Source organism: Grus americana, chromosome 1 (assembly GCF_028858705.1).
Source record: "Grus americana isolate bGruAme1 chromosome 1, bGruAme1.mat, whole genome shotgun sequence".
Taxonomy (NCBI): domain Eukaryota; kingdom Metazoa; phylum Chordata; class Aves; order Gruiformes; family Gruidae; genus Grus; species Grus americana.
The window spans coordinates 211,823,765-211,848,022 of record NC_072852.1 but is presented as its reverse complement, the minus strand read 5'-3'; the positions used below and the strand labels follow the sequence as shown (position 1 = coordinate 211,848,022).

Sequence of the window (24,258 nt, the reverse complement as noted above, 5' to 3'; positions counted from 1 at the left end):
GAGTGCATCTTTTTCTTAGAAGAGTGTGTGTAGGAAACAAGGCATTCTTTATTCTCCAGTAAATTTGTTGACTGTTCCTGTCCAAACTGTCTCTGAAAGCTGTATGGAAGTGACATTTATCAGTGCTAAATGCTGTTTAATCACGTAAGTGAAGGGATCACCTTGATCCTGTGCTTTTTCCTACCTGGATCATTGTGGACAGTCACAAGTAGTGAAGCAGAAAATCGGAGAGCCTTGGACAAAGGCTCTCTGTCAACGACCTTTTCAGGAAAGGAAAAGCCAATCTGCAGAGGTCAAATAAATCTTAGGGTAAAGCCATAGACTGCAGTCAAGAAAAACTGTCACTGTATTAAAAATTATGATTTCCCCACTGAAAATGGGTCTAAAAGAATTTGCCTTTCGAGGGAGCATATGGCACTGCAATCCAACTGCTGTCACTAGCTGTAGGCTGGCAACTGCGGGAAAGTCTGCGCCAGTAAATAGTTAGCATTTGATACAGCCCCTTTTTTCTCTCTCCCTCTTTGCATTCCATGTATACACATATATATATACACATTCTATATATATATTTGCATTTGGTGAGATATATATATATATGCATTGAATTTACTTCCTGTAAGGTAGTGTAAAACACTGATAAACCAATAATACACACCACGTTAGGATAACAAAGCATTCACTTACTCCAGAGAACAAACAGCTGGTCCTTGGGAAAAGCTGTTGAGGTTGTCATTCTTATTCTGGGATCCTTGTCAAAATCATGAAAGAATATAAAAAGCCTGGATATCAGGTGGGAAATTTTCAGCACTTCCATTTTCTACTAATCTGTAATCCTTTTCCATAACGTGGCTCACTAGCACAGCACGGAGACAGCAGAGGTGTTCTGCTTCCTGTAGGGTTGACCCTGATCTTTTCTTTTCTGCCTAAGTCCATGAGTCTGGCACACCTGAGATGAACAAAATCACTGAAGGTATTGATTTGATGAAGACACTGTAGACAGAAACCTCGAAAGGCTTGGTCGTTAGTAATATTCACTGATGTACACATCAAATTAACTTTGCATCTTCAGTTTTCACTCAAGGGAAAGGCTGTAATACAAGACAGTTGTTTACATGGTACACAGGACCGGTGATGGGGATGGATAATCACTGGAAGATGTTGCTGTTAGGCAGACCTGGTTACTCCGTCACAGAATACTGGTGAATTGGCACAGGGAGTAAGAAGGGCCTCTCAAATACCTATTCAAGTACAGACAGTGCTTTACCTGGAAAATGACACCTACAGTGTCCATCAGAAATGGAGAAAAATGAATGATGTGCATTGAACAGATCTGGAGATGCATAAGTCTCTCCTCAGTAGTATGTAGAAGCATACTTTAAAACAGCTTTAGAAACAAAACAGGGAGGTAAATTTAAAATGGCAATAAAAAGTAATATAGTATAGACAGGAAAATTTTCTTGATATCAGTCTTTGATAATGCATTTAATTTTTAGAAGGAGGAATATGATGCTATGCTTGATTTTTCAGGAAGTCATTTGATATTACATGATACAGGACACTGCTACTTAAACCGTTGAAGACATAGGTTAAACAGCGTAACAAGGATAAAAAAGCCAACTAAAGGAGAGGCAAGCATACTGGAAAAGACTGAAACAAAGACTGGATTGTTTATTTAGCAAAATGGAGATTGGTAGATGAAGTTGTGTTCTCTCTGTAAGTCTGTCATGAGAATCAATATACAATGGAAAAGAGCAATTTAACTGTGTCGGTGCAGAAGCCAATAAGTAGACTTCAGCTGCATTTAGCTAGAAGAAGGAGCCTAACCATTTGAGGACTGGATTCTGTGTGTTGTCTTTAACAGTTACGAAATGCCAAAATTGAGCTAATTGTAAGAAAGTATTTGAAAAGGTAATGCACAGTATTTTATGTTTTGATTTTCTGTAAAAGCAGGAATTGGACTTGATTAAGAAGACCTTTTCCAGCTAAGTCTTTTATGCTGTAAAGGTGGGTTTCTGTGGTTCTGTGACTGATGAGGTCAAGAGTATCAGCACTAATTGCAAGGCATTTGTTAGTATTACATTGATTTTTCAGACATTATTCCAGTTTTACATGATCTGACGCTCAAGTGAATCAACATTTCAGAGCATCCAGACCATCAACTACAGCCTCTGTGTCTAATTAGTGGCCAATTTCACAACATACATGTTTGCTACCTAGATATCTCATTGCACAGTACTTGAAATATTCCTTATAATAAGCTAAGAGGCATGCAGGGAGCACGACTTATCCTGAGGTAATATATGTATTTGTCTTGTTTAAATTCATTTAGGCTCAACCATTCCCTATTACCTGTTTGTATTAGAAACAGTAATCTCCCTTAATCAGGAAGCTCTAGCAAACTAATGCAATTCTGCGGCTGCTCTTAATATTGCCTCTTAGAAAAGATCAATACACGTGGGGATGTTTTTATCCCTTTCATTCCTGTCTGTATACTTTTCTTTTTTGTTCAGGACATTTGGGATTTTTTTTAATGTTTTCTTAATGGTAAAAATGGGTAGTTCTGTTTCCAGTTTTTGCTCAGTTCTTCTTTTTAATTCACTGGAGTCTCCCAGACAGCCTTAGGAGATGGCTGAAGATATCCTTGTCTGGAAGAACAGCACAGCTGAGTATAGGAAAGTGAAGGTTACAGGGGGAGGTAGTATTTACCTAGCAGATTTTGAAGTCAGGGAGTGAGTCATTTATTAGTGGCATTATTCAATGTTAGCAAATGGTATTAATCATAATAGCAAAACAGTTCACCCCCATGAGGTATATTCATGTTTATTTGCATTACACTTTTGCCAAGATTCTGGTTCTATTACTGATGGTTCTTCTGATCTCTGTGCTTTTGGTAGTCTGTAAGGCTATCTTTTTATATGAATAGCATCAGGTAGTGTTGGTGTTCTTGCTACTATTTAACTTTCTGCTTTAACTTATAATTTGTAAATGATTTGTGGATTGTCCTTTTGAGGTTTTTTTACTGTAGGCTATAGCTTTCATGCTGGTTTATAGAATTAATAAAATCACATTAGCTTCCCCACCATTCTATTTTCAGAACAAAAGATGGGGGTTTTTTCCCCCAAGTCTCTTTTAGAAACCCCTTTTTTATCTTTTCCCACTCCAAGTATATCAGAATTTCATGGACTATAAGTACAAAACTGACATATGATATGTCTTAGCTATGAAAGTTTTCATGTAAGTTTTCATAGAAGTTCACTTAGGAATTTTGAGCCCTGATTTAACAGTGTCTTTTTTCTTTTTGTTTTTTTTTTTTATTTTTGTCTGAAAATCAGGCAGGTCAGACTGGTCTACATTTCCAGTTTTATTTCAAAAATAGCCTTGCACAATTCCTAGGCAAGTCTCCTTAGTCACATTAAGTTGTTATTGATTCTGGAGATGATGAAGTAAGATTGTACCTTTTTTCTTTTCCCAAAATGGTTTAGTGCAAACCAAATCTGGTTGGCATCTTCTGCATACAACAGTGCTGGGGAAGATACAACCTGCCCCGGTCTGCTCCCAATTCCATATCACTCTATCCTCCCCTCTTCACATTTGCAGGCAGTTTTGTGTCTGAGTGCTCTCCAATCTGCATCAATGAGACTCGGCCGGGTTAGCATAAATGGACTAAACGGGCTAACCCAGTTCGTTCTTATTGAAACATATTTGGGAAAACTCACAGGAGCCACGTAACTGATAGGTGAGGCGCTCAGGAGACTTTTGGAAGGAGGAAGTTTATGAACAGCTGAAGGCAGGTAGGAATCATTTACCATCCAAGTCTGAGAAAGAGGAGTATCTACCCGATGTAGGCACCGGGTTAGTCAAGACCACAAGACCAGCTTCCCTGTATTGCCATCCCTAGGAAACTCTAGAAGCAGTCAGTTTTCTGTTTTGTTTCCTCACATTAATTCATGTCTTTAAGAGCTGGAAGCAGGCTAAGCCAGCATCATCATTAAGGAGATATGGCTAATCAGTATAATATGCTCAACTCCCAATAAATAGAACTACTCTTGGTAAAAAGCAGAAGGAAGCAAAAGCAACGAAGCAAAAATAATAAGTAACAATTGCCCCAGGACAGTGATTTTGGATGGTGAATTGTGCAAGTTGAATAAATGTCTGAAAATAAGATCCTCCACCACTAGCCTGAAGCGACAAAATAGCTAAACGAATTAGCTTGGCTATTAATAGAAAGTAGGTTTTGTTTCTTTGCAATGTCCCACATAAATATCTGTTGAAGAAAGAGGATTCCAATGCAGGGAAGCTTTTTTTTTTTTTTTTTTCACCTTGACAGAGTCATTTTATGCCTAAAACACCAGAGAGATCTTGAAACATTTCTGCGCTATACAAAACAGCAACTCCTCCAAAGCTATCAAGGTTAATGAGACATATGCTGCTCTGCTGGGCAAGCATGGCTGTGCAAGTCGGATGCCTGGGGTGAAGAGATGTGCCCGACTTTTCCAAGATTTCCCACTGTGCTGCCAAAGGAGACCATGTGTTGTGATATGGTTGTTTCAGACCTGATTCTCTGCTCTTTATTTGCCTCGGTCCTCCTTGGACATGCATACAAACAACATTGTCCAAGATGATAGTCCAAGAGCTGTTTGAAAAAGTGCCACAAACAGCCTTGTTTAGTTCAGGGGTGCATCAATTCAAATAAAGGGGGAGATAAATTTTTCAGAATACTGTGCAGGAAAAAGGTTCCCAAAATCTTGGGAGGGAAGGAAGGGTTGTTTTTAAAAGCTATTGAGTTGCTTGCAGTTTTCTTCAAGGGTTGGAGGAAGCTGCAAGAAATTCCCAGCTGAGAAAGTCCAGGCTGGCACTTGGTAAGCCAAGGAGAGGCATTAAGGGAACTGGTAGAAAAACCCCTCAGTGGGATACAAAGTCCTTGTCACTCACTAATAGCTTGATTTATTTTAGTACATCTCTTTCATTATAAGGCATGAAGTCTCTGAACTAAAGCTTCCAGAGACTAATTTGGATTGAAATTATATTCCCTGTGACTAAGAATAGAGCACGATATTAGTCTCCTGAACATATCGTGGGAGGAAGATATCTTTCTTTTCAGGTATATTTATATTCGCAACTAACACAATAAGAGGGCTGTATCTCCTGGTGCAACAGATGGAAGAAGCATTATCTTCAGTAATAAAGCAAATGAAAATAAAGTTAGTAGTGATGTTTAGGCAATGAGGCCAGCACAGAACAAATACACAGGATGAAATTTTAATTAGAAGACAGGCTCAAGTGTAAATACCTGTATATTGGTAAAGGAAAGCAACCAACCAATATCAAAGAACAAAGACATTAATCGCCCTACTGTTCTGAAGTTTTAAATGCCAAAGCAATGAGTAAAATTGGTAAATATGCCTGTGTCATGATTTTTGAAAGGTTCCTGAAAAGGTGTGTTGAAAATATTCCAATAAAAACAAGCAGATATTTTCAAACTAATAAAAACTAATAAAACGTAAATGTATCTTCCCTTCCCCAGTATTGAAATCTGTGTTTTTCATTTCCTTTAAGTATGCTCGGGGGAGCTATATGACTGATAAGAAGTAGCAGCGTAACTTGTTCTGTTGCTCAGTGCATCATGAATGGAGCAATGCCTTTCAGGCAATACTTTCTCCAATAAATAATGCACACTATCACGTTGCCTATTGATGGCATCAGGATTGTGTGAGTTTTTTCCTGTCAAGTGAGGAATTCAGCTGATATTAAATCTAATCGATCTTTTGGAGTTATTAAAAGAATAGCATTTGCTATATATATGAGATCCAAAGCCAACCTTGTCCAGAACTTTGTCCCTGGCAGTGGCCAACACCAGACATAGCAGAGGAAGATATAAGAAGCAAAGGTGCAGTGAACTGCAGCTAACCATAATATGTTTGTTCCTTTGTCTCTTCAGAAATTACCACAGACCACAAAGATTTTTCACTATTGTTAACCTGCTGTGTAATTGCTTGCAACTTCAGGCAGGTATAGAATTGACCTCCTAATCATCTAAAAACAGCAGTCAGGGTACATTTAGGAAAAATTGAAACAACAAAAAAAAAATCATAAACAGAAGACATAAAATACTAACCCAAAGTTCCCATAAACAGAACAGAAGAAAATCTCAGAAGGTTTAAGCTGGCCTGGATCCACTGAAATTATGCCAAATTGATACTGATGGAGAAGCTGGTCTGGCAGCTATTCCTTTATTTAAAGTGTCTAGAATTATTTGACATACCCTTTTTGAGGTGATAAAATTCTTTCTCTAACTAATGCCTTCCTAGTTTTTGTTTTGTTTTATGTTGTTTTAAGCAGTGTCGTCTGTTGAAATGGGGCAGATCGAGTTTTACTTTCCTTCCACCTCCTGACAGAGTCCAAGAGATATACACTGCCTTTTCCAGCTCCCGCTTGTGTTATAGCCATCACTGCTTCACCATTTCCTGAAGTGGGCTAGAGATGCATTATTTTAGAAGCACAAAACAGCAATTAGGAAACCTGTTATCATCTAGAAGCAAACAGTGATGATCTTGAATTACACGGGAAAGAAAACTTTGATACCTGCTGACAGAAGGAATTGCTATCTCTGTAAAGGTGTCAGCACTAAAAGAGTTCAAACTCCTAATGACATGGACTGCGATGCTGAACTGTTGTGTAATACCTCAGCATTTCAGTTGCTTAACTATACTTTACTTGTAGGATCAGGGCTTTTTTGTTTTCATGTTCTCTAAATTCAATAAAAGCTATAATCTTTATCATAAACTTGGAAGTTAAAAATAACAGTAATGTAGTTTTATAAAATTCTGCAACTTTTTCTCATAGAAGAGTTGCAGCATATTTATTCATTTATCATAGATATTCTTTATTTATATGATCAAAAAGTAGCATCAAACCATCAGATATAAAATCTCTATCTTTTCTGGTTTTAGATCTAGAAATTATTTTATTTTCTAAGAATTTCTTGAGGTTTAGTTTCTTGCATTCATTTTTGGTCTCTCAAATGTGTCTAACATTTCCAAGAGCTTTCTCGTATGCTCAAGTATCGTAGCTTTTGAGGCCATTTCTGAAGTGACTTGGAGAATTTGTACCTAAACTTTCAATACACTGCTTATTTTAATTGAAAAAGTCCTTGCCCCATATATATGAAAGGACTTAAGTCCCAGCAACACTCATCCCAACTATCCCTAATGTCTAGGCATCCACCATGGATCTCTCAAATTCATGGCATTTTTCTGCACAACATGTGGAGAGACTTAAGTGTTGAGTAACCGGACTCAAAACAGCTCGCGTATCGAGTCAGATCACGGGCCATCAAAGCTAGTCAATGGGAAACTCAAAGGGAGAGCTGTGTGTGTTAGAACAACTCCTCCCCACCGTGTAGGTACCCACCCGAGCAGTTGTAGAAGGGGTGGCAGGATTTTGGATAACTAAACCACTTCAGTTGGTGTCTGGAGGCCCTCAGATGCCAAAGTGGATTAAGCAGGATTTTGTAGATCATAGTTTTGATCTTGGCCAGCTAAACTTGAAGATTCAGTTGAAGTGCATTACCGTTAGGGTTTGGGGTTTCGGATGGGTTTTAACGGGGCTGGCCATTTACCTTGCTTTGATTTCTCAGTATGTGAACTAAGGAGAAGGTTCAAGTGTTTGAAGATTTCTCCCAAAGGTCTATCCAGTACTTTCAACGTGTGCAAGTGCTTTGGAAAGGCAAATGATTGCATTGATATTTGAAGGTTAGAATATGTGAGTTCCAGATATAGCACTTGGCAAGCTGGTGGAATGAGGTAGAAGGAAAACCACCAGCTCATGACTGCATATTCAGGCTAGTGAGTCCTGCGTGAGGCAGGCAAATGTTGCTTGCTCAAACTGATGTCTGTATTTGATAAATACACTCAGTTTCCACTTTGGATGGGCTTGAGGACAATTCACACTGTAGCAATTCAAGCTGACTATCTCTCCTGGCTACCGGAGAGTTGAGCAGAGCCATCTTTAGAAAATCAACCCCTGGAAAAATGGGCACTCGCTTTGGGGCAGCATTGCTGGGGCTGGCAGCCTGCCCAGAGCCCAACGTGTCAATGCCAGAGCCCTGGAAATCGTCTCGCTGTCCCTGCAGCCAGGCCATTCCTCATGGCAGCAATCTCCTCTCCCACACCCGATGGCACTAGCTCCACATCTCCAGGGCTAGCGAGTTGTAATTGTACCCTTGGGATGGCTAAATTCGGATCTACCTACGCTGCCGTGAGCCCTGAACCAGCTCTAAAGTAGAGTAGGAACAAACACCTCCCTCCATCTCACCTGCCATGCTTCTTACAGCATTTCCAGAGCCACAGACTGGCACAAAGCTTTATATCGTCTGGTCTGACCCCAGAAATAATGCAGGTTACAGTTTGCTCACCCATTTGCCCTTTTAGTCTAATGCGTAACATTATCAGTTTCTTAAGCTACCAGAGTGACTTTGTTAGATCATTGGTGAATCAGGCAATGGGTAGGACCTTTGCAGATGGATTTTGGTAAGTAAAATTTGGCAAATTTTGCTAATGATGCACTCCAGCAGTAATGTGTTCTTTGTTCTCCCTTTCTTTAAAGGGCATGAAATTAGTGAATCAGCTTTAACTGTATTTCTTGTCAGCATGTCACAACCTCAGGGTCCTTTTAATTGTGTAGGAGCCTTGACAGTGTGTTATTTAGATTCAGTGTGGAATGTGAAGGAAGCATGTTTGGGGTTTTTTTCTGGACTCTAGCACTGCCATTTGTTCGCACCTACCAAATGCAAAGCTGTTAGGAAGCAGGTCCTCTGGAATGACCCCATATATAAAGAAGTGTTAAGAAAAAAGGATTTTTTCCCAGTGGGCAGAACTACCGTAGCAGTTCTGATGGCAGAAATGAAGCAGCACTCTTTCTTTTTCTGTTCACATTTCAAATACAGCTGTCACTGTAGTTTAACCTAGGCATCAGAAGGAGAACTACAAGGACTGAGATTAAAGCTGGTCTGAGCTGGGTTAAATACTACCTGCATCGATGGCCTTGCAATTTCTGGTCCAGGCATTTGACAGGAGAAAGGCACAGGTTTACATTTCAATAATTTTTGATACATAACTATGAAGAAGGTACTGTGAGAAAATATAGGCCAATAAATTTAGTTATTTTCCAATTATCTATGTATTTCAATCCAAAGGAATAACATCTCAAGAACACAAAGTAACAGAACTTCACTATTTTTTAATATCAAGCAGGGAGCAGTAGCTTGAACTCTGAACTTCCATCACACACTTATTAGACAATTTTTAAGATGTGTTGTGGTTTCAAAATGTCTTCTGGAGAAAGAGAGGTTATTAAATTCAGAATAAATGTACCGTCAGTTAAAATCAGTTAAATTACAAGTGCTCTCTGAAGTCAGAACACAAGCTATAATATCATCATCTGACCAAGCTGTAGTCATCCAAGTGTCTCATGAGCTGGTGTTCAAGTTGCAAATAGCTGGATGCTGTGCTAGAGAGTCAGACTTTCAATCCTCTCTTCTCACTCTCCAGATCGGTGTCTAAATCTGGGAGTTACTCCCACACCTCACGTACAGACTCTGCCTGGGATATGGTTGCTTATTAAAGGGAAAGCTGCCATTACAGCTGCTCTGACGTAAATCATTTGTATCTTTGGCTTCACCCAGATGTAAAACATCAAAGAAGCTGAATGTTTACCGTCTTCTTCAGTGTATCCACCACACATGAAAAAGACCTAGTAACAACCCTTAAAATTGCAGTTTTCTGTCTGTATGCAGAGGACTGATGCTGTATGAAGAGAAATGCAAGCTTTTTGGTTTTAAGATCACCTTTCCTATTTGCCAAGAAGAAATGTTAAATCTGTTATAAGGAAATATAAGTTAAACAAAGCTCTGCCTGGAAGATGATTATTTACTAAATAAATTCTAGAGCGGGGGAATAGAACAAATATGACTCACATAGCGCAAACTTAAATCCTACACTGGGATAAACACTTCAAAACTAAACTCCACTTTAAAAAAACAATACACGTTTGTAGGAGCCTTAGTTCCTCTGAGGATGTGGGATTTTAAATCATTGAGAAGTTTAAAGATGTGCTCTAGGTGAAAGGAAACGAGCGAGAAACAAGCTACAGAATAAATCTGAAATACAGTCTGCGTGTAGGAGTGTCTCTTCTCCTGATATGCGGAATTTCAGCTGCAGTCAGTGAAGCCACAGGTATGTGGGAAGGCTGAAGAGTCCTATAGCACAGCAGTGCTTCCCAGCTGATTGGCAAAGCAGCCACTGTCGCTTGACAAACTCAGTAGTAATGCCAAAGAAGCTCGATGGTAAGGGAGTTAAAATGCATCGAGGAAGAGAAGGAAGGGAAAAAACCCAAACACAAAAGCCCAAATCAAACCACCCTTGAAGCCAGCTTGAAGGTAGCTAGCGTGCATGCAAAATGTGGGATCTTGGAAAGGTCAGATGGTGTTATCCAATGAAAAGTTAAAGGGCACTGAATAAAATGAATTAGTGTTGTTGCAAAGCATCTAGACATTCTGGGAACTGAGCCAGTGTGAACAGCAAATGATCAAACAAAAATAATGCTGAGATTTCTGTTAGGAGAAAATGAGAATATTGCTGTCTTACAGCATTCTCACATAGCTCAGACAACAACAAACAGGGAGCAGACCAATAGGTTATAAATGCGCAGTAAAGATTTATTTGCTTAAACTGAGAGGTAGTGTGATATGATGGGATGTATCTCCATCCGTTTAGGGAGAATACCTTGCGTGCTGGTTTCACTTCTGCTCCAGACTTGCTGTGAGAAAATGTATATACTCCTTCTGAAGCAGGCAGTGAAATAAAACATTGAGGTGCAGGGAACATCTTCTTCTCTTCGCTGGCATCAGTCTGCAATGTCTTACTCTTCAAAGTGTCACTGACTCACTGAAATGGATTTTGTACACCCCCTCAAGTTAGTTTTCCAGCTCACGTTGGTAGATTTCCCAGGTTTAGGTTGAATTATGACTCTCTGTGTTGCTGGAACATTGCCTGTAGGTTGTCAGTATCAAGGAAATAGAGCTTGTCTCCAAAACTTCAACTTTTCCTCTTGCAAAGCAAAACTGAGCCCCTTAGGTCACACAATGAGCAAGGGGAACGTGCCAGCAGAAGGGACCATTGACCAGGCTCTACAAGGGATGTGTCCTTTCAGAGAGGAGCCTCACCAAATGATACACCTCTAGCTGAATCCTTGCCCCAGTGCTGCTCCCATGCTGCTGGTCAGCAGGCCACAACGTTTTACAAAGCTGCCAGTAGAGCTATGGAGGAAAACAAGGTCTGGAGACTGGTTTTGTGCCATTCTTATGCAGTTTAAACAGGTCTGGAGTTTCTGGGATCACCCACCCTAAGACCCAGCTATGGCTCCACCTATTTAAAAGAAACAGAGCCAAATCCTCAATGGGTTGGATAAATAATTTCACAGGTGCTTCAGGGATAATTAGGCTTTGATGTGTCTCCTTTGGTTTGGTGGGATTTTACACTAAATGCTTGACTCATTAGTAATTTCAGTGCATCATCCCACTGCCCCTAACAAGGTATCTCCTTCTTTAGAAGGAGGAATGATGTAGTGGAAAACAGCTTTCAACATCCTTTTTACAGACTGAAAGATATTTGGTAACACACTTTAAACCTCCTTTCCTTTCCTGAATCTGCGGGAGAGAGGGTCTAACTATTTGACTTCTCACACAATCAGTGCTGAAATGTTCAGGTACCACAATAAAGAGGTCATATATTTACCTAAGATAATATAATAATGCAAGGTTCTATTAGACCTCAATTTTCAGGACATGCCTTACACTCATTAATTTAACATTAATTTGCATTTAGCAGCCCTAATGATTATATAGGTCAAGAAAACTAAAATATCTCTATTCTCTTTTTTTTTTATCTCCTCAGAGTACGCTCGGTTTGAGGCAAAAATCCATGACCTGCGTGAGCAGATGATGAATCACAGCATGAGTTCTGGGTCCGGCTCCCTGAGGACTAATCAGAAGAGGTCACTGTATGTCAGGTGAGCAGGGAGAGCTTTCTCCTGGGAATATGTCATCAGCTACCTTGTCTATGCTTGACTTGTGCATTGTGGGTTTGGCAAGGGGTGGGAAAGAAGTTTGAAGAACTGCATTGAACTGAACTGAGAAATGCATCAATCTTACAAGCACAGCATCATTAATGTGAAAATTGGATAAAGCCCTATTGCTTAATCCAATCATTTCAAGCCATTTTCATAGAGCATTGTACTTTCATAGCGATTTGGTTTTATGAGATGAAGATTTCTTACCAGTTGTCAGCTCTTTCGATATCGGAGATGGATATTGTGGTGTAGTGACGCATTGCGTTTCTGTGTGAGGTCTTGCCCAGACATGGAATGATTGTTCTCATAAAAAGCACTTTTTTGCCAAGACCTTCTTGTTACAAAGCAAGGAATATTATATGCTATTCTAAATGCATGACAATCTGCTGCTATCCCCTTGCATATGTTTACCCTTCTATCAGTCTACACTACAGAGACTTTACCATTTACATAGCAAGATCAAATATGCAGATGAGATGCTCAACAAGCTGATGTACGTAGCTTAGATGGGGTAGTGAATAGCATAGGAGCTGCCTAACTGTGAGCCAGGTGGTAGCAGTGGTTACAGTTTTGCTTTGACTGTGCAAGTCTATTGCCATAGTCGTTGCTGGCTGGGTGTTGCCCAATTGCCCCTAGCAAAGTTCTTGCTGTCACTCACCCGTTCTGGGACTTGGAGAGACTGTGGGACTCTGTGCCAAATATTTTAATAATCTTAATAATTATGCTTCTCTAGGCTTTTCATTTTCATTTTTTCCCCCCATGCTCAGCATATAATTTGAAATTCCTGACAATCATGAAGTAGAGGGAAGCAATTTGTCAGCCTCCAGGCAGTGATAATTATTCATGGGGGAGCTAATTCAGGTGATAACATTGCAGAGATCCAATTAAGGCTAAATTCTACGTTTTGTCATTATGCTCTAAGCATGAAGGGGTAAGGTAGGAGAGAAGGAAGGAAAAACTTAAATGTTGGCATGGATGGTCTTATTCTAGTGGGCAGCAACCACATGAAGCACTAATTGGTACTGCTGCCAGAAAGAGCAAGGACTGAAAGGATATGTATCACTGTTACCAGTGACCTTAGTATCGGGCAAGGACGGGTTGGAACTGTCACCGTTTTCAATGCATCTCTAAGCTTCTCTGACCTTTCCAGCTCTATGTTTACTTTTGGAGCTATTCCACCTGCAGTAGTTTTTTTCCAGACCAAACAGAGTGACTTTATCATCAAGAGCTTTGGTTAGCTCCCTGAATTTACATTTTATTAAAATCTACAGTCATTGGACATGTAGGGACAGATCCAAGCTTACTTTGCTTGAGGTAAGCCAGGAACCCAAAATGTGGTGGACAATGGTGCAAGAAGTCCAAGCCACCAACTGCAAGTCAATTCAGGTGTATACATAAAGGGCTAACAAAGGGTTCTGAGCAACTTACTGGTTTGAAATATAGCAAAGCTCAATTACCCCTGTATCAGCACAGACCTGGTAAGCCCTGCTGAGAAATGAGGCTTATTAGCTTGCACACTCTCCCAAGCTAATATATCTGTACTACATCTGGACTAGCCTAGTTCTTCTATATGGTATTGCTCTGCATGCACTGATGAGCCTGGCTTTCTGTTGGTTCATGAATTCTGGATGTGGTCTGTCTCACTAAGCTGATATGCCCTGGTGCTTCGCTGAAGAAATCTTTGCTATCTTAGCTGCCTAGAATCTAAGAATGGTTTGGGTCAGAAGGGACCTTAAGACCATCTAGTTCCAAAGCCCCCCTGCCATGGGCAGGGACACCCTCCACTAGATCAGGTTGCCCAAAGCCCCATCCAACCTGGTCTTCAACACTTCCAGGGATGGGGCATCCACAGCTTCTCTGGGCAACCTGTTCCAGTGCCTCACCACCCTCACAGGGAAGAATTTCTTCCTTATGTGTAATCTGAATCTATCCTCCTTCAGCTTAAACCCATTACCCCTTGTCCTGTCACTACACTCCCTGATAAACAGTCCCTCTCCAGATTTCTTGTAGGCCCCTTCAGGTACTAGAAGGTGGCTGTAAGGTCTCCACGGAGCCTTCCCTTCTCCAGGCTGAACAACCCCAACTCTCTCAGCCTGTCTTCATAGCAGAGGTGCTCCAGCCCTCTGATCATCTTTGTGGCCTCCTTTGGACTTGCTCCAACAGGTCCATGTCCTTATTATGTTGGGGGCCTCACATCTGGATGCAGTACTCCAGGTGGGGTCTCACAAGAGCAGAGTAGAGGGGCAGAATCACCTCCCTCGACCTGCTGGTCACGCTTCTTTTGATGTAGCCCAGGACACAGTTGGCTTTCTGAGCTGCAAGTACACATTGCTGGGTCATGTTAAGCTTCTGTCCACCAACACACCGAAGTCCTTCTCCTCAGGGCTGCTCTCAAACCATTCTCCACCCAGCCTGTAGTTGTGCTTGGGATTGCCCCAACCCATGTGCAGGACCTTGCACTTGGCCTTTTTGAACTTCATGTGGTTCACACAGGACCACCTCTCCAGCCTGTCAAGGTCCCTCTGGATGGCATCCCTTCCCACCAGCGTGTCAACTGCACCACACAGATTGGTGTCATTGGCAAACTTGCTGAGGGTGCACTCGATCCCGCTGTCCATGTCGCCGACAAAGATGTTAAACAGTGCCAGTCCCGATACCAACCCCTGAGGAATGTCACTCATCACTGGTCTCCACTTGGACATCGAGCTGTTGACAACTCTTTGAGTGTGACTATCCACTAGATATCTAAATATCACTTCCCAAACCATAAATGCAAAAAACTGTTCTTTTATTCCAGAGTTATTCCAAAAAAATGCCCCAAACCTCTCAAGCAGAAAAACTCAAAAGCATCGGTCGCTTTTATTAGCCTAATTTTTTTTCAGTCAAACCCACAAAATTGACTGTTTCCAACTCTGAGAAGTCTGTTTGAGAGGCTCTGTATTTTATATATTATTATAATGTGTTTGTAGTACAGCAGTGCCTGCAGCATTATGTGAGGCACTGTAAGTTCAAATCATATACACTAATTACAAAGGTAGCTTACATCTACATTAAGCACTAAAGAAAATATAATGTGGGTTCATAAATATGCCTTTTTTCAGTGACTGAAATTTTCATTTTATGTATAAACTCTTTACAGCCAGGAACCAATGTAAAATATTTGGGATTTAGCACTTTTTTTGAGTATTCTTACAACTCAGTACTTTTCTGTTTCAATGAATTATTTTGGTCAGCTGTGCAAGGTACTAGAGACAAATTACCATATGTTGCAAATTTGTAGCTGTAATGCCCAGTTTATGATTCAAGTTTGTTGTTTTCCTTTCTTTGCGATTTTGCTGTCCTTCACTGAATACAAGCATAGGTACTTTTTAGCCAGAGAGCTTAATCAAAGTAAATAACTGTGTTCCAGACAGCACAAGGAAATAAAATTAAGGTCCCTATAGGTTGTAATAATTGAAAATAAGTGTCATTATTTGCTCATAGAAATGCCAACAGAAAAGAGGGTGAGAAGTAGCAAAGCTCTGTAAGTAGATTTGCCAGTGGATGCGTGATTCATTGGATGCAGGGTTTTCTTCTTTTCCTTGCGGTCTGTGATTTCTCCATCCAGCCCTTGCTAAAACAGAATCATAGAATCATAAAATCATAGAATGGTTTGGGTTGGAAGGGACCTTGAAGATCATCTAGTTCCAACCTCCCTGCTGCAGGCAGGGACACCCTCCGCTAGACCACGTTGCTCAAAGCCTGGTCTTAAACACTTCCAGGGATGGGGCATCCACAGCTTCTCCGGGCAACTTGTTCCAGTGCCTCACCACTCTAACAGTAAAGAATTTCTTCCTAACATCTAATCTAAATCTCCCCTCCTTCAGCTTAAACCCATTACCCCTTGTCCTATCACTCCATGCCCTTGTAAAATTTTCTTACCAGCTTTTCCAATGAGGAAAAGAAATATAGTAAGAAAAACAGACAGTGCCAGAATGGACGCGAAACACAGCAAATTCTATTATTTATAATACTTTTGTTGGGGAAAGTGAATGAACTTCATTTGAATTCAATAACTGAAGTGAAAGGTTAAAAAAAATTCTTCTATTATCCTTTATAATTCATTGGAATTCAGCCATCAGCTCATGATTAATGAGGAAAGTAAACAAACCCATTACCAGCTAAATGCTATGTTATATACATACATAAGGGGTTTTTAGTGTTTCTTATGCAAATTCGTATCTTCCTTTTTGTCTTTTTGGCTCAAGGTTTTAAAATCTGTTCTTGTAATATTATATATTTTCTTGTCTTGAAATAGATACGTGCTTTGCTTTGTCCTTCTAGGTTCATGTCCACAGTCAAATTTTTCAAGCAACATGTGGTGACTATCAATACTCTTAAGAAATGCCAGATCATGTTATTTAAACCACAGACTAGGGAACACGACAGTCCTTTATAAAGTTTGGTGAATGCGAGCAGACAGTGAAACTTTAGTATAAAATTACCAAGCTGAAAGAAAACTGAGAGCTTAAGCACGATGAAGGGTGTTTCCTGCTGATTTACTAGATTTCTCCTGAGCTTAAAGTACTTGTGCTGGATTTCTGATGATAAAAGTTCATACTTCAGTAATTGCTACTAGATTTACAAAGAAAAGGTTTTCAAGCAATCATCTGGCATCCAAGAACTGCCTTCTTACAGCCTGCTGTTGACTTACAGATGAACAATAATTAGATAAGCTTAGAATAAACAGCCATGGCACCTTTTAATATTTATTCAAATGAGACAGCTTCTGAAATAATGTCTATAATTTAAAATTCCAGTTGTCCAAACTCAAAAACGGGCGCTGTGGAGGTACATCACTCTGCAGTAACAGCTCAAAAGCTTCACACACACCCCAGCCTGTTCATTGCCACTTCACTGTTGAAAAGCGGTTCAATATCATTGGTGACCAGATACCATTTCACCTAATCGTAGCTACTTGTTGCCCTATATACAGGGGCTGGTTGAGCTTACTGAAATACAGATATTTCAACTTCATCACTACTTTCAAATACATGAGCACAATGCGAAATGTACATTTGGGTATGGAAATCAGAGCTGGGACAGGGCTGGATCCAGCTGTAATTTCAGAAGAAGAAGTGGTTCTGCAGCAGCCTCACCACCAACTGTCCAGGGGACGACACTACAGTGGGAAGTGTAACCAAGGGCAGAGACTCTTCCTGATAAGATGAGGAACTTTAAGATCAATCTTCTTGTTCCAGCCCATGCTGCACTAATTATAAAAATTGTGCACAGTGCAAGCAGGTGCCTGTTAGTCCACTACATTTTTGTCATCTTCTAGCTTGAATTAGTGCTAAGCATTTCATAGCTTTGATAGGTATGTGCTGTACAAACACAAAGCATTATGTGTTAAAAATGAGTGTGTTCTGGTTCATTTTTTTATTCAGCCATGAGGAACAGAATCTGAAGATTTACTATAGCAACTTAGCAGCAGCTGAGATGAAGTCAAGATTGAGGTACTTGAGGTTGTTTACTCTGATTTCCAGCACAATGAATTCTCCATTAGGCGTTAGACACTTCTATGTGCATTTCCTGAACTTAGAAATCAGCATGATGCCATATTGCTTAAAGAGTGATTTTCAACAAATCACATGAATTCTCACTTGGAATTTTGCTGAGTTACAGTTGAAGTTTGGCTGAGACAGTTTGTGAAGATCAAATCTGGCATCTGGGGCTGGTTTTATGTGATGTCTGTTACAGTCTCCCTGTCTTCTTTCAGGTGGTGAACACCCCATAGGCAGGTGAGCATCAGGTCAAGGTGCCATGAGAAAAATTCTCATGGGAGAGTTGCACAGCAGGTTGCGATAGTCTGAAATCTACATGAGAAATGTAATTCTTGGAGACATCCTGGCAGTGAAATCTGAACACGTGATAAGATGTCAGACTGGATGACAGAAAGCTCTACTATGTAGGTCTGGAAGGAGAAATGCTATAAAGATATAATTTCATCAGGTCTTTTCGGAGGGAGGTACTGAGGGAATCAGAGAAAGGTATGAAATGGTCATACCTAAATACACATTGCAAGCAGAGATAATGTGTGTATATATATATATTAATATATATGTCTATGATTAGAGGGCTGGAGCACCTCTCCTATGAGGACAGGCTGAGAGAGTTGGGGTTGTTCAGCCTGGAGAAGAGAAGGCTCCAGGGAGATCTAATTGCAGCCTTCCAGTACCTGAAGGGGCCTGCAGGAAAGCTGGGGAGGGACTGTTTATCAGGGAGTGTAGTGACAGGACAAGGGGTAATGGGTTTAAGCTGAAGGAGGATAGATTCAGATTACATATAAGGAAGAAATTCTTCCCTGTGAGGGTAGTGAGGCACTGGAACAGATTGCCCAGAGAAGCTGTGGAGGCCCCATCCCTGGAAGTGTTCAAGGCCAGGTTGGATGGGGCTTTGGGCAACCTGGTCTAGTGGAGGGTGTCCCTGCCCATGGCAGTGGGGTTGGAACTAGATGTGCTTTGAGGTGCCTTCCAACCCAAACCATTCTATGATTCTATGATACATAAAAAGAAAATCCAAATAGATATGTTAGTGTTAAATACATGCTATACCCACATACATATAACAAACATCTTCTCTTAAGCTAGTTGCCTGGTATCTCTCTTGAGTCAGTGGAGTGCACTTGGCACTTTCAGAGTACAATTAATCTCATCCAGAAGTAGACATCTAAAATTGCTCAGGCGAATCATGCCCTAAAAATGTCTATTTCTCACAGTTGAGTGGAAGGGGCCTCAGGTGATTAGCTGAGATGTAAACATCTATATTAGAGACACTTCAAGTTGTCTGACCTGAATCCCACCCACACTGAATATCTTTCTTTTTTACTCACACACACACACACACAGAGTATGCATATACATATCTTGAAGAAGCTGTGACATCAGGTTCTCTGGCTTTTGTCTGTGAATGCTTCTGCTGGATGTTTCAGTAAGACACTGCAACGTAGCCTGGAAACACTGACAGTCCTCTTTAAATGGATTGGTTTGTCCCTCATATTCCCCAGGATTCCTTCTAAATTCATTTGCCACTTTTGTTAGCGCTACTGAGGATCCACACGTGTTCAGTGCATGGTCGTCAAGCTGAATGAGTTTGTGTTCCAGCTATGACATCACATTTCTTTCATGCTTCAGAGCACAGTAGGTAAATCTAGATTTCTGGAAAGTGAATGTGAGTTTGGCACCTAGGCATTATTGTTTGGTTTTGATGGCGAAATATCTAGAGCTTACATAGCTGTGCCTGTACCTTAATGGCATGATAGAAACTATTAGAATTCTCTTTGCTGAACGGTAAGTGGAGGAAAGTGGAATTTTAGTAAAGTTACCTCAGATTATTCCAAGGCAATTGAACGGTCCAAATTATAGCACAGAATGGAAACATGCATTCAGAAAATCTGTGCTAAATGGCATAATACGGAAAGCTGGGGTTTATGGTAGCATTTAGCAGACATGTTTGGAAATGGTCAGGTAGGTATGCACATAACCTACACTTGTGAAATGGGCTGTTGCACTTGAAATGCCATTTCAGACTGAAAAATTGAAACCTGCTTGGATGTTACTCATTTCACATGTCCTGGTTAAGTATGAGTTTCTGAATATTCAATTACTACTTTATAGCTGTTCTTTCTCTGAATATAGAGTCTTCTCCAGATCCTGCTGCATCAGTATTCTCACCAGCTTCAGTGAGAGCTGCTGAGACTCAGAACCAAGGAAATAGTGCAAATCTTTATTTTTCAAAGCAAGGAAAGTCACTCTGTGCACTTGAGACCTTTTCCCCAGGTGGATGTTCAGGATCTGAACAGTATAACTGAATAACTATTCACTCAGGTCTTTATTAATTATCAGAGACACTGAGGAACAGAGAAGGATGAGGGATATACTGGAATACAAGAATCACCTAATACAATGGGCAATAAATCCAGTAGTTATTATTTATTACTTTGAAATTCATGTTTAGAGCAAAAGTATCTGGCGCTCAGAACCTGTGATTATCTGTAAAATGAAGAACGAAAACGATACCAACTCTTGTCCTTGGCAATGCAAATATAATGTTTTCTTATGAAATTCAGACTGTTTATGTGCTTAGAGAATCATTTTTTGGCATTTACAAAGAGTACCGTGTTCCTCATCCTGCTGCTAAGTACCGACTAAATGAGAAATTTAAAAATTCAACCAAAAATTGAAGAACAGGGAGAGAGGCTGTTTTGATTGTTTTTGTGGGCTTTTTTGAGGTGGCGTCTCACTGATGTCGGTGGGAGCTGCAAGCATGTCACACTCCTTTTTATTACGCCCATGAAATTTTCATTGGTCCTTAACTGAAGTGCTTTAACTAAGGCACACAACAGTGTTGCCACTCTCAGTTGAAAGATGGATGTGAGAATTATTAATCTTGGAGTATTCACAATTCAAAGGCCTTCAAGCTTATAGTTTGATTGCACTTTGGTGCTAAAAAATACCCTGAAATGTGATGCTGTAAATATAACAGTATGCCTCACCTATACTCTAGGACTGTGAAAATCGATATATTTGATATATAGTCAGTTGAAACTATTAGCCGCCTCACAAGCTACTACGGTTTTTCCTAACACTTACTGTATTTCTTATTCATCTGATATTTTTTTTGCAGTGTTGATACTAATGAACAGTTAAGGAAAAATGAGGTTCATTTGCAATTTTTAATAACATTTCACAGACAAAGAAGAAGCAGTTAATGGAGAGTGAAAACTGAACATGTAAACACATCAGTCAAAACAGTTTCATCTCTGCATCTGACACCAGATCTCTCCTTTACATCTTCATGTTTATCATATCGACTAGTCTTAGGTAGCTGGTATGAAATGAGTCCAACTGATTCCTTCCTGAGGCGCGGTGCGATGCACCGTTAGCTGCAGCATGAACCAGCAGCCCAGCAAGCCTTTTATCAAGGGATGATTCTCCAGTTGTGCCAAAAAGGGACAAAAACCAGATTTATTTCTATCTCATTGTAGCTTTGCAAATCATTGAATACTTTGTGTTCAAGATTAAGAGCTAATGCACACAGTACCGAGCACCTCGAAGGACTGAGCCCCGCGTGAATAAACCGCAGCCTACAGTAATCTCAGATAACAAGCTCTGCCCAAGGTTCAGAACATAAAACAGAATATAAAGCAGCTCCTTATCAAAGCCATTCTTGCCTAATTCATCTTATCTTTACATTATCAGTAGAACTTGTTAGATATGAAATAACTGGCTGAGACCTGAAATCATGTCCTCAGTGCTGAGTCGTTCATGTGTGCTGAAACAGCTTTTCGATTAGCAGCTTCAGCAGGAGTAAGTAGTACATACTTCTGGCCATTTCCCTTATTTTTCTGTTTCATAAGTTATTGAGATAATGTGCCAGAACAGGTAATGTGCTTGACATGTGATGTCTGCTCTAAAGAAGCAGCGTACCTTTTTATTTTCTTAAGAGACGCTTTAATAGCTTTTCATTGCACATACATTCTGCTCTCCAGTTCCCTAGTGGGACTGCCTGCTTTCTGGTTCGGAGCCTCATCCAGCAGGAAAGTGTCAGTTAGAATAATTTCCAAGCCAGGAGATGATGATGAAGAACTTGGCCACGTGTGGGAACAGGATTTGTTTGAAATTTCTACAACCAAGACAGTCACAATTTCAGCCAGCCTCATTTCTAAGCAGAGACTCAGAACATGATCCTTCAGTGCAGGGGAGTAAAAGTGACAACGAAGATAAACTGTCTGTGGCTTAAAATGGCTGAAAGTGAGTCAGCAAAACATGCATTTAAGCCATGTCTATTCTATGTGAAAAAGCAGTCTTATCCAACAGTTTCTTATGATGTTTCCATGTCAACAGCTATAATAGGACACCGTCAGTTCGTGCAGTTCTCAACTGGAAAAGTACAAGACAGTAAGTTAGATCATGAACATAGAGAAGAAAACTCATTGAAATAAAAGCTTGTGGGAATACAGTCAAAAGTTGGAAATCTAAATATGTGCATTGGTGCAGCACAAGCTAGCAGAGGCTCTTAGCACAGTGGTGAATGTGAGAGAAAGAAATAAGACTGCTTGGCCCCTATTAAAGAGTTTTCTACCTGAAATCTTAGATGGAAAAGTTATAAAGACACTGTAGAACAGACTCTCCAAATTAGCTGCGTTGGAACAAAGCTGAGAACAGTGTTGAAACAGGACATAACCCTGCTGAAAAGAGCAGTGGGGATTCCCATTTGAAGTGCCTTCTGATAAAGACAAATGAGGAGGATCTTTTGTCTCACCACAAGGAAGTCCATCTATGAGAAGGGAGCCCAACCAAGGTCAGTGATGAGTCTGAGGGAGTGCCAGTGGGCTTTGCTAACTGTTTTATTTCTCATCAGAAATAGAAATTACTGTACTAACTACAGTGAGCATAGCAAGGATGCAGGTACTTGCTTACTAGACATGGGGTTCATAGGCAGCTCCTCAGGAACTCCATTTGGTCATTCCCTGCCATCCCACTCTTCTAACAGGGAACAAAGTCCTGAAAGAGAAAGACCAGGTCCTCCAAGGCCTTGTAGGCATCATGTTGAATAGAACCTGGTTTAGATGCGGCTAGTTTGCTAAGTTTGCTGTGAGTGGTGGCTGTGTGGTGCTGGTCAACAGGGGAAGCTGCTGCCCAGGGGAACCCAGCTCAGCGTGGGGGGTACCGGCCCCAGCAGGCTGATGTCTAATGGGCACCCTGGTCTAGTGGAGGGTGTCCCTGCCCATGGCAGGGGGCTTGGAACTAGATGATCTTTGAGGTCCCTTCAAACCCAACCCATTCTATGATTCTATGTGCAAGTGCAGGGCTTGCACTGCTTGCCTCGTCTCTGTCCCTCTCACACACCAGGTGGGATTCGATCCTCTCTGAATGTGCCTCATATTCAGAGCAAACAGAGGAGAAAAAGATTTCAGAGATTAGCATATCTCTGCGTGTCTCTCTCTCTATATGTGTGTGCGTACATCTGCATTCTGCCATGTCTCCATCTCTTGTGAAGACTCTGATTGTGGGTTATACTTCTCTTAAAAGTACTTACTCTAATTGTTTTATCTACAAACGTAGCAAATAAAACTAACAAACAGCTGTCTGGTGAAGAGTTTGCCAGATGTTCCTCACTAAATAGGAATTAAGATAATGAAACATTCACCCACTTTCTATAAATTCTATTTCTTTTTCTTATGCTTTTCAATTGACCTCGCAGGCAACCCCATTCCTTCACCCGATACATAGTGCTGCTAGGATTACCAATACACCTGCTAGCACCACATAATACCTACTGCCGTACAAACCACTGCTTACCAAGAAGGCAATAGTGTGCTGCTATTTGTGCTCCCACATCTTCCTCCTAGTTGTTCAAAAGAGTCCTGCCATAGTGGGCAGCAGCTGAAAGCTTTGTGAAAAATTAGGACAGAAACAGTTGCTTGATGGAATATTTCTAACCACTTAGATTTTAGTTATGCCAGGTTGCAATAGTTTTTACCTTGGTGTGCTGCTAATGATATGTGCCCTCTCCATTTCCAAGAAGTATCAATATTCCTTCCTTTCTGGGAGCCAAAAAGCTCTGTAATTTTCCCTTTTAAAAAGCACTATCTCTGCAGCCATGCTTTCTCTTCTTGATGTCCTTGAGACATTTTAGAATCCAGGTAGAGGTTGCAGTGACTGACTTGTAATTACTGCTTTTCTGCAGAGACTCTAAGACAAGTTCTACAGATAAGGATCGGAGGTTGTCAATCACAAAATGGCAGCCCAGCCTAATGACCATCAAGCAGTATTTTGCCACTTTCTCGCAGATGGTTGAAGATACAAAGCCACAGTTCAGTCCTTTCAGCTGTTCCGCTTTGTACCCAGCCAGTCAGATTCTGTTTGTCTGTCAAGATCCATGGTTCTGAGAATACTTCAGGAACTATTCTTGTACAAGAAGTAAAGTTTAGATTTGAAAAACATCTATGTTTTCTTCAAGTATTTCTGTACAAGGAAATAAATATCTATGTGAACTCATCTTGAAAGCAGATTAACTGAGACTAAACAGAATCAAAACCATTTTCAGTAGCACTGCAGGAAACATGGTAGAAGCAATGTTTCTAACATG

At 40.5% G+C, this 24,258-nt stretch overlaps 1 protein-coding gene across 27 annotated transcripts in view; it reads left to right on the top strand.

Moving 5' to 3' along the window:
• DLG2 (discs large MAGUK scaffold protein 2) overlaps positions 1-24,258 on the top strand; it is a 1,065,252-nt gene that overhangs the window by 947,054 nt on the left and 93,940 nt on the right. For all 27 annotated transcript variants that reach the window (XM_054813806.1, XM_054813780.1, XM_054813784.1 and 24 more), the window contains one exon: positions 11,952-12,066. In XM_054813806.1, coding sequence (XP_054669781.1) covers positions 11,952-12,066 — 115 coding nt within the window. The remainder of the gene's footprint in view (positions 1-11,951; positions 12,067-24,258) is intronic.